The following is a 12045-nucleotide window of genomic DNA, read 5'->3' as shown; positions in this document are numbered from 1 at the left end:
ATATGTTTAAGGCTGGTCATCCAGCAGCTTCCTTTTATATATAACGCATGTGCCTCGAAAATGTTGTATGAAGACACAACTCAAGATACTACTAGGCAGTTACCTTGACTGACTTGTCCCTGGAGCCGCTGGCGAGGAAGGGCCCGACGTGCGCGGCGCGGCGGTTGTCGCCGCCGGCGGCCTCGTTGATGGCGGCGGCGGCGGCGTCGGGCGCCCACGCCACGCACTCCACCACGTGCTCGTGCTCGCGCAGCTCCATCTACAAGCAAATATATTATTATGCTCATTAAACATAGCAATACAAGTATATTACTAAGCAATACGAGTTTAAATTTCCTTTTTTTAATCTTTGTGTCACGTCTATACATTTAGGAACATTTCTGCCATATACTCATTAGAAAATCATTGGTCGTCACATGTGGAAATCGCCTATGGGCTATATTTGTTCTGTCTGTTGCCGTTATTTTAATACCATTGGATTACGAACATGCCCTAGCGTCCAAGAAAAGATGTGAAAATAATATTGTCGTCGATTCTATAGTGTACCTTGCATTCATTTGTGTCAGCGTTCCAGATGCGCACAGTCTGGTCGTTTGAGCAGGAGGCGAGGAGGGTGCCGTCCGGCGACACGCGCACCATGCGAACCCACTCACGGTGACCCTTGTATGTCTTGATGCAGTATCTGCAAAGACAACAAAACAATTAGTAACTTTGTAATGAATAAAAAATGTTTCAAATCCATAATTAGAACAATTAGGAATTCATTTCCCAATGTCTATGATTATGGATTAGGCAGGGAGGTCAATTATGATATTATTCAAATATATTAAATTAAAACGTGATATTTTTGTGTTGCTTACGATTAGATAATATTTTTAATAAAAAAATAAAAAATAAAAAAATGAATAACGTCATTACCCGGTGGCCACTTCCCAGGCTTTGATGGTCTTATCCCGACTAGCGGAATAGACGATGTCGCCGCTCGGCGAGAACGCGACCGAGGACACGTTGTGGTCGTGGCCGTGCATCGTCTTCATGCATTCAAACGTCTGGTTGAAGTCCCACAACTTGATCGACATGTCCGCACTGCACGACACTATACCAAAGAATCATAAATTACTAAAACCAGTTACGGATGCCAATGTGTACATTTACACCACAGTTAGTAATTGTAGATATCGCTATAATCGTGATAAATTTAAGTTATAAGACTTGGGCTCTTGGTAGTAAAAAAAATCAAATGTCAATACTCGCATAATTTTAATTTTTCTAACATTTGTGGTTTGATGCATTCATAATTTGCATTAATTCTTTCAAAAGACATATTAGTTGAATAGAAATTAAGAATATACTTTATATGTAATACTCAAGCAAGATTTAATTCATTAATGTTAGGTATTCAATATTAGTGACTGAATTATACACACCGAGTAACTTTCCATGATGGTCGAAGGCGATATCCTGAACGGAGTCGGTGTGCCCCTTCAGGGTTCGTTCGTACTCGCCGCTCTCAAAGTCCCATACTTTGATGGTCGCGTCCTCGCTCGAGGACACCATCAAACTGAACACTGGATGAAAGATTACCTGGAAATTATCGGTGAAGGATATAAGTAAAGTAACATCAGTTATCACTTTAAATATAGGAGTATTTACATAGTACTTCATTAAGTACTATAGCCCTGTACAATCAGAGATTGGTTAATTCATAGCGTTTAAATAATAATTTGGTGACTCAAGATTATTCACAACCTATAAAGCTAATGTCATGAAGTTTGAAGCCATTGCACGTTCAATATATATGGGCAGTATGTTTGCGGCTATTACTATTTACAAATGTTTGAAAAGTAACTCATAACACTTTATTTCGGCAATGTAACAACTGCATAACGTTAATTTCGTACGAAATGGCAATATAATTGAAAACAATAACACAACGGAAGATCACAATAGTCATTATTCGTATTCATGGAGCGGCGGCTGATGCGATTGTCTCAAAATGACAGGAGAAACTAGAGGCAAAAAGCGAAACAATCCCTTAACAATGCTCATATAAATCGCGAACAAAACTTTCATTGAATTAGAAAGTCATTCATTTATTAAGTTGAAGATTTCATACAAATCTCATCTCGTTTATCAGCGTCGGTATTAATATTTTGAAACTGTGCCACGCTGATTTGTTTTCTAGATTGACTGGGATATAATGACCTTGTACCGATATGTATCGGTGAGCAAACTTATTAATAAACTGTATAAAATTATTGGATTACTGTATTTGATGTAGTGTGAAAGTACAGCAATTAGTACTTAGTATGTTAGTTTTGTGGCACATCTTGTTTTGACAAGTAATCTTTTATAACCTTGTCATGTTAAAATTTACCAACCTTTTTTGCATATTAATTATTACCGCCTTATTTTCATTTCAACAGAGACCGGGAAACTTAGATATAATCAAGCAATTAACAGTGATTTTCAGTTAGAAGTAGGTGGGTAAGTAATCATGTTTCAGAATGGTAGATCATAGTATCATTTTGTAATTAATATTTGTAATCATAGAAATGATTAATACAACATATTAATGAATATTCGCTTAATATAATGATATCTAAATCAAATTAAAAACTTAATGTTATTTTCATAAAAACTTTTTCTCATAACAAAATCGTAACTGAGCACAGATCAGTTATCAAATCACGTATAAAAATAAATAGAGCTCTTGCTTGACGTTTACGTACCTTAGTAATGGTGGCCCGGTGCCCGGTGAGACAGAACTTCTCCGGTGGCCGCGGGATCCATTCCGTTGGCATGCGCTTGGCGCGCGTCGGCGCACCTTCGATGTATTCTTTTTGAGCCTCTGACAACTTTGACTCCAACTCCATCACCTGTTGAATAAAATATATTATATTGAACATCTAAGTATTTCATACAATAGCATAATTAAAATCACTGGTAACCCTTTATATTATTCGGTCGATTGAAGAATAAAGTTGATTGAACAGAAAATCTAATTAAATTTATTAATACACCGTGCTATTTAAAATTTTTAAACAAACATATAATTAGCGCAAGGTTCGGCTCGAAATGAGCACAGCAAATCTATTTCCCATCGCCTTGAGTTGTTCTGTTTGATTTAACGGCATTAGTTTAGGTCAGTTAGATGGATAAAACGTGTCGCGGCAATATAGAATGCCATTAAAAGGAACAGCCCGTATTTTGTATTGATCGCCCAGCGTGTAAGAAAATTGTTACGACCTAGTACCAATCTCGATATAAAATAGATGAACGTGCGCTGTCAAAATAACATGTTATCAAATTTGCAACGGTAAAATGCTTAAGAAAGTTTTCAAACGAAACTACACCAAACATGGTTTACTAGACATTAATAAAACATCATAATTATCTCGGATGTTCTCATCCAAGTGTAGACAGCCTTGTGCCAATGACTTCCTAGTGCGTGCATTGTATTTCATCTATGCGCGGGGCATATATTACCTCTCCCAAGTAGTGGGTACAATCTGAATCTCTTCTCTTTGTGTAGATTTTGCTGGTAATATTGTAGGCAATCCACTGCCACTTCCACACCCTAATTGAAAGAGCAATGATGATACCTGTAGTTCTCTGTCAGAACACCTCATTCCTGATTTAAAATCTTTAGAGAAAATCCATGTATCCAAAGCCTGCCGTGTCACTTTAACTAAACGGAGTAGTGTAACCGTGAGAATTTGCGACTCCGGTGCGTATGTTATGACCCCTCGAACAAGCTATTTGAAGACGCAACATGAATTGTAATATTACTACTTATGCAGTCGCAATCAATGCTAAAAATCCTTTTCTTTATTATATTTACAATCTGTATAAGAGCCAGATGAAAGTACTACCTACAGGAGATTAAATGTGAATTTCTATTAGTTATGGCCCATTGAAATTGAGTGTATCCTTGTCTATTTTATTATTATTTAATATGATGTTAATATTAAAATTAATAAAAGTTACCTTCTTCTGCAGCCTGATAACTGAGGTCCATTTTTTTTCGAGAAGGCCACCAAACTTGCGATCCATTTCGCCGGTCATATCGGCTTCCTTTTTGAACGCTTCCAGCGCGTCATTATAGCCATTGCTACCTAAATAATCGGCGATCGCTTTATTTCTGAAACAAGTAAACAACGATTCGTTAATTGGGTATAAATTTCATGCCACATCTGTGCACTTTTAGTTGTAAACTATGAGAACCGATTGCAATGTTATTATTAGAGCCCTGCAGTGAGCTGCTTAGCATTATTTGTTAATTTCTAGTAACATTATGTTTTTACAACAAAGACTAATGGCTAAAATCTAGTACTGAATTATTCATTGTACTGACACATGCACACATGTTTTTTTTCAAACATGAGAAAAGGCCATGAGAGCAGACTTAGCTACCAGTCTAGTTTTGTTTGTAATTATCCTTTGAATATATTGATCTTTAGATTATATTATTGTATGTATTCATAATGTTACAGGATATTATGGCGGTAGGCTCGCTCCTGCCACGTCATGTGACGAAATATTAAAGGCGACAATGGCTACACTGTTGCACCTACCTACAGAGAGAAAAGACGTAAGTGTATACATATTATACACTAGCTTTTGCCCGCGGCTCCGCCCGCGTTATAAAGTTTTTCAGGCTAAAGTTTTCCGTTATAAAAGTAGTAGTTTCCCGGGAGCCTCTCAAACTGTCTCCATACCAAATTTCATCTTAATACGTTGGGTAGTTTTTGAGTTTAACACGTTCAGGGAGACAGATGCAGCGGGGGACTTTGTTTTATAATATATTTTTTAGAACTTTTTTAAGAGGAATAATCCCGTCATACATCATTGTTGCATAACTTTAATCGTTTACGCAGCGCACGCAACGGAAGCTCTCAAAACTAATAATTTTTCACCGTTTTTGCAACATGTTTCATTACTGCTCCGCTCCGATTGGTCATAGCGTCATGATATATAGCCTATAACACTCCAGGAACAAAGGGCTATCCAACACAAAAAGATTTTTTCAGTTCAAACACGGTAGTTCCTGAGATTAGCCATTACTGCTCCGCTCCTATTAGTCATAGCGTGATGATATATAGCCTATAGCACTACACTAATAAAGAGCTATCCAACACAAAAAGAATTTTTCAGTTCGAACCGGTAGTTCCTGAGATTAGTCATTACTGCTCCGCTCCTATTAGTCATAGCGTGATGATATATAGCCTATAGCACTCCACGAACAAAGGGCTATCACACAAAAAGAATTTTTCAGTTTGGACCGGTAGTTCCTGAGATTAGCCATTACTGCCCCGCTCCTATTGGGTATAGCGTGATGATATATAGCCTATAGCACTCCACGAACAAAGGGCTATCCAACGCAAAAAGAATTTTTCAATTTGGACTGGTAGTTCCTGAGATTAGCGCGTTCAAACAAACAAACAAACAAACAAACAAACAAACTCTTCAGCTTTATATAGTAGTATAGATTATGTTACAATATCTAAATACTAGTGGGATATGACAATATCATATATGACATATATTAGGAGCAAAGTTTACAGTTTCCGTAGCATACTTGATACTTGGAAAATATCGGCATTGCTCATCACAGAGTGCAAAGTCCGCATAGATCAATAGTGTACGAGTACGTGCTCCCCCGCCCATGCAGCTCTCTTTCATGTACCACAGTAAACTACGCTAGATCTCATTCAAAAACCTATTTTTACGATTTTGGAAATGGTTGTTTAGAAGATGAAATGATTTTAGTGCACAAATGTATAGATTTGATAATTAAATATATATTTGTACTATAATAACATGATAATTTTAAGTGTACGTACGGTTTTACAATTAATTATATGTTAATCACACTATTTAAATGATAAAAATAAAGTTCATTTTACATGACATGAGTCACCATGTATGGTATAATATTAAGTATCAATTAACAACTAATACACGCCAGACTAAACGAAACGGATGTTATCATGAGCGCGTATGACGCAGGCTCGAGTATAGTGCAGGGACAAAAAGGATTCACAAAAAAATAAAAAACTAACACTACACATCCACCATATTACGTGGCGTTATTTACTTAAGCGCAGAATGTTTTTTTTTTGTAAATTAATGTTTTTACTAGAATCTGTTCAAGGTTTATTAAATACGCAAGAGGTTACGCATTTTAACTACTAATCTTGAGTTAGTTTATATATTTGGGAGAACATAAAACACAACATGAATAGATTTAAAAAAAGAATCGAAAGATGTTGAAAATACCCATAAAACATCAAAATTTTAGTAATCTGCAGTAACCCTTTGATCAAACCTTGATATATTTAGTTGAGAACTGAGGTGGCTCTATTATAAAGGTTACGTCATTAACATGACACGTATTACGCCGGCGCCGGATACCGGTAATAAAATGAAATTCAACCAAGTTTCTACATACAACTTACTCCAAACTGTATACGTTGCAGTTACACGATGCTGTAGGAGTGTAGGAAATGGATGCGTTCTCAAGTGATCGTAACACTTGTGATGTAGTGGGTTAATGTGTTGCTCGTTTTCTCGTACCAATATGTAGTTCATTACTGGTTGATTGTCAGCTGATGTAACGTAATGATCGCTTGAACAACGTGCGTGTGCCGGCGAGAGTCGGCTACACTGGCCTGACATTTGTGTACACAGCAAAATGTTCACATGAGTTACATCTCCATGTCGGCGGGTAACAATGAACAATGGTATTAATCGTGTAGTAAATATAATGTTAATCGAGATGCATGCTTTGTGCTGCAGAATAGAGAAACTAAATACACGACTCTACCAAATATATTTTCTGAGATGTAATAACTTACACAATAAAATCTAGTATTCATATGACAAATGCAGAAACAAAAACTTGTCCCATTTGGATAAGCCGTTCCTGAGGCAATTATAACGGCTCGTATCCGTATCCGTAATTATTGCGACGTCAAACTGCGCGTCGCGTCGCGGCGTCATGTCTTCGACGTAATTCCTACTTCAACGGGCGGAATATGTTAAACGAGACACGATCGATGAGACCTTCGCATTGTTGCCTTGTTTAAAAAGATAACAAATGTTTCATGTTGTTTTAAATCTAATTGTAAATTAATTTATGTAACTGCATTGTACCATATAACATAACGTACGCAGTTAGAATATATTTTTGTGAAAAAATGCCTTAACGCGTATCATGATAAACAAGAACGGATGGGTATTGTGGTAAATATAAACTAGCTTTTGCTCCCCATTTTAACAATTTAAAGCCGTTTGAATCCATAGATGGTCTATTTTTGTAAAATCTTCATAGCGAATAGCTACAACCCATTAGAAACCTTGTACTGGTTGAATTAGATGACATGCTTTTTATCAATGGCATGTGTGAATTGATAATAAATTAACACTGTGACATTTTAATGAAATAGTTAACAAAATAATGAATGTCAATATGATATATGTGTTCCGTTACTTATAAAACAAAATCAGTTATTTTTGTTTCGCAATTGGTCTCAGGTGCAGATGAAGAGAACATTATTGAAATAGAACCTGGACACCACACAAAAATATGTTTTAAATTAAACATAAGTTATTTATAAATAATACTTTGTACACTCGGGAGGCTAACAAGTGGCATCAGAGGCTAATTTATCAAATATTATTAGGTTACGTATAATATAAATATTTGCATTTCGTTACGATGTCAGCTAACATAGCGATGAACATCTCGGTTTTATTTGATATGCAATCGAAATAAATAAATAAAGCTCGTGTATAAATAATTTTATATGAATAAATTAGATACTTTTAGACGGTCCACTTTGGTTCTATTATATTAAATGGCTGATGACATCAATCGGTATTAATAAAAAATGTGATTGGAGACAAGGTTATATACTATACCTTAATTAGAATGGAATGTAAAGTTTAAGTAGATTCGTAATAGAACACATGAGAAGTCACACTTAGGGTCGTGCTAATGAATCAACCTCTCCTCTGAGTAAAATTTCAAGTAGATATTTAATGTATTGAACTATTTAATAAACCAAGCTTAAGCTGTCATTGAGAGCTTATTCTCAGCTGAGTCGGCGGTGTTACATGAACAAAGTCAACCATCAAAATCCGTCACATATTGTAACTTAAGATGTCATTTGAAGTAATGTTAATATGGATTTACTTAATAGCAACTATAGAAAGATGCCGACCTGTGTTTGACGGCGTCCTAGGCTCATGTTGCACTTGAGAGCTGAACTAAGATGCATTTATTAATATTATGACTCTCAGCGGCGAAGTGTCCATAACTCAATTCCTGCCGACTTCTCTTTCGTAATTTATGTAAAATGTAATTAATTATCATTAGAACGATTAGCAGATTGCATTTCTGCATATTATTAAAACTTATAAGCCGTGTCGAGTTGCGTTTCGGAAAATTTCAACCTTCACCACTGATAGCTCTTAATTTGCGCAATGATGATCTCAAAAAAGGTGTTCCAATAATATATATCTTATTAACGAGCTATTATATCTCGTAATATTCTACTTATTAAGGCATTTTTAAGATTAAATATACATATAATATTATAATGTAGGAAATAAATTGTAATCATTTAATAAATTAGCAACAGACGTGACATTTGCTATGGAGCTAGAAGACAATAGATCCGGTTTTCTATAGGTTGGGACTTGGAGGTGGTGTGATGAGACATAATTAAAGGGCACACTTATATAGAGAGTGGGCACCCCAGCCAACTGCACCCCTGCCATTATGCAATCACAGTGAAAGCCTTGTATTAAAGGTCGGCTTATTTAACACTCTCAAAATGTAGATGTAGGTAAAGATTTTCTTTATTTACTTATGTATTTTGAGCTTAAATATTATTATTATATTTAAGCACATAACATAACATAAATAAGTGATAATAAAAAAAATATAAGAGTTAGATTTTTATAAACGCATTAATATTTATTTTATTTTTATAATTTATTCATTTTTTCATAGCACAATGATAAATGTGGCTGTAGATATTATGTTTCTGTTATGACTAGTATAGATAAAATATGTAATTATATTACATCATGGTAAAGTAAGATGTATGATGTAGTTTTCGTGACATCAATCATCAAAGATAAAAATACTATAACGCGAACTTTAATTGTTTTTCTGGCTTTACCTAAATTGTGTAACTTTAATCATTACAAAATGATTTGTAAGTAACCGTTTTGACGTTGAATATTCCCAAATTGGTAAATCATTGAAAGAGCGGTTGTAAAAATTTCGTTATGTTTTTAAATTCGGTACTTTTCTTGTAATGTGCAGTTAATTAGCAATAAATAGTCGACTCCGCCCCGTGACTTTGAATACTGCAGTCTATGTCGGGGGATAATAATAATCTAAATAACCGCAATAAAATCCGTAACAGTTTTATTTTAATTTCTAACATTCGCGTTATCATAAAAAATCACTATAATAAATAGTAAGCACAAATAACAATATTATCCTAGTAAAGAGCATGATTCCGGTATACGAGCACATTTCAGTGTTGTTTAACAATCTCTGCATGAAATAACTGGGATATATAGTCAGACTTCTGTTGCGAAAATATATCGATACCAAGAATTATTATCCACCTCTACAAAGCACATTCACATAAAAAATCTATTCTTATTAGTTATTAAACCGCATGTCTTACTCAACCAAAATAGTTTCTTATCTAGTCCTCATACATTGGATACTGCATTATATTTTAGAAACATTAATTCACTTAGTTTTTCTGAGTTATCCGAGCTTTATATTACAGAATCCAGAGAAACCATAACGGCTCCGATTAATACAATATGTTCATAACTTGCACAGTGAGTTGTCGCCATAAATGGTACAATAATAAGGAATAGTTTACTGTTCGCCCACCCACTTTCTCGGAGCTGGTTATTTGTACTATTTCTATACCAAATAGTACGAATGCTTTTCAGTTAAAACTCATACATTTATGTATATGACTTCAGCTTTCGCCAGCAACCAGCCCGGGTGCGTGTTATCAAAGCGGGCTGTCATTTGTTTGTCATAATTATAATTTAGCTACTCTACATTTTACAAGCCGCATTAAGTTCGTGATTGGTATAAAAAACAGCCTACAATACATAACCATAATGCAGCTTCCTACTAGTGAAATAATATGAGTTTAAATTACTCCCTAAGTCAAGTTACTCCAATAATTTAAGTACCCAGATAAAATTTAAAAGCTGAAGTAATATAACATGTTGGGTTATATAAACCGTAACGCAAGGTATAGTCGCAATACAATCACTATATTAGTCCGCACATGATCCTCCAGTAACTAGGAGGCAGGATCGATAGTGACGCGCACTAAAGACGGCACTGAGTAGTGAACACAACGCTCGCCAGCCATTTGAAAACGTAGATTTTTATTAAACCACATTTAAATTTTGATTTTTGATTAATTGACATTGATATATTTTCTAATTAGCCTACTTCATATAAACGCAAAATTTAAGACAGTTAATTGTTGTGAATAGGCTCAAGCCTATTTCGTAATCCTGATTGCGTCTACTACAGCTTAATTTACGTTATTGCGCTCGTGTTTTTATGGTTCCATCTACCTTTCTGATATGATTATTTTAACCCCTTTAATCCTGTTATTTAATTTTACTCATTTTGTTTACTGTACATGCTGTGGACTTGAACTTGTAATCAAAACAATATTTAGCCTATTGTACGAAACCTTAGTATAACAAACTAGCAGAAATATATGTTTTGTGAGTTGTTTCTGTGTCAAAAATTAAAAATAAATAAATTACTTTGATTTTTAAAGCAAATGATAAGACATATTTTTGAAAACGTCGTTCTCCGGTCCAGGGTATGGTTTCCTGATGCGAAGATTCTAGGGCCTAAGACTTGAGCATTGCTTGGTACTTCTAATCTAATGAAACGATAAACAAATTTATTATTTTTTCTTTTAGAGGGTGTGTATCGGGGTTATGTAAAATTGTTATATTATATTTTTTATTTCAAACTTTTTAAATTATTATTCTTTCTCTCATGGGGTCTCGATCATCAACTCATTTAATCAATTCTTGTGAGCCAAACACGCTGTATCTCGAGTAAATAGTTGAGCTGGGTACTCCGTAGACTACTTGAAGCTACAGCATCAGCGCAAGGTTTGCATGTCTTAAAAATACTGCTGAAGTAACAATGCATAATTTTTTAAACATTCGAACTTGTGGAAGTAGTAAATGAGCTGTTGATCATCAAACGCCTGAACAGGTCATCACAAATTATAAGTAAGATCCATCTCGATGACATCAGTTTTAAAAAAGAAACAAATAAAAACAATCTATTCGTTTGGAAGCTACACCACCACCATTTTAAACTTATAACAGCCCTCTTTTTAGGTCGGCGTTTAAAAACAGAGAAATTACTCGATATTCAAGACGCAAAAAATGAATATGATAATTAAAATATCTGAGTATCATTTACATTTGCGATTTGTGAACACTAACAATGTGAATAAAACTTAGAATATCACAATGCTTCTTCAAGGAAATACGGAAACTTGCATTACTGTTTATAAATACGGAAGATACTGCATAAGAAAATATAAGTAGTCGTCAGTTTTAATACGAATAGGTGAATATAAACAGAGCGAACACAAACAATGTGAAATATCAATACAATTTGATCATCTGGAGATTAACCTATGAGTCACTCGCGGTATGACAAGCCGGTTCGCTTTCCGAACGAGAATATTTTTGTTGTGAGCAAATACCAGTATTTGGAGACCGAGGAAGGACATCGTCACCGACTGGACAAACATGCTTTATTTAGAAAACAGGCTCTCAATATTATGTGAGGAGCGAGATTGCGTCATGTTACATTATAGCATCTGTAATGTGTACGATTACTTAACAATTAAAGAAGGCATATCAAACAAAATGGTCATGTTATTTATAATATCACATTGCTAAGCGTTGATCAAATAGATATTCGACTCAAGCATACGAAAG

At 34.9% G+C, this 12045-nt stretch overlaps 1 protein-coding gene across 1 annotated transcript in view; it reads right to left on the bottom strand.

Moving 5' to 3' along the window:
* Nucleotides 1-12045, bottom strand: part of LOC115445215 (lissencephaly-1 homolog) — a 28092-nt gene that overhangs the window by 2731 nt on the left and 13316 nt on the right. The window contains exons 3-8 of the mRNA XM_030171421.2: nucleotides 3991-4144; nucleotides 2733-2879; nucleotides 1428-1584; nucleotides 919-1096; nucleotides 547-682; nucleotides 104-259 (exon numbers count right to left, since the gene is read on the bottom strand). Coding sequence (XP_030027281.1) covers nucleotides 104-259; nucleotides 547-682; nucleotides 919-1096; nucleotides 1428-1584; nucleotides 2733-2879; nucleotides 3991-4144 — 928 coding nt within the window. The remainder of the gene's footprint in view (nucleotides 1-103; nucleotides 260-546; nucleotides 683-918; nucleotides 1097-1427; nucleotides 1585-2732; nucleotides 2880-3990; nucleotides 4145-12045) is intronic.

This window comes from Manduca sexta, chromosome 14 (assembly GCF_014839805.1).
Source record: "Manduca sexta isolate Smith_Timp_Sample1 chromosome 14, JHU_Msex_v1.0, whole genome shotgun sequence".
Taxonomy (NCBI): domain Eukaryota; kingdom Metazoa; phylum Arthropoda; class Insecta; order Lepidoptera; family Sphingidae; genus Manduca; species Manduca sexta.
Note: the sequence above shows the minus strand (reverse complement) of the source record. Positions and strands in the feature narration are given on the sequence as shown.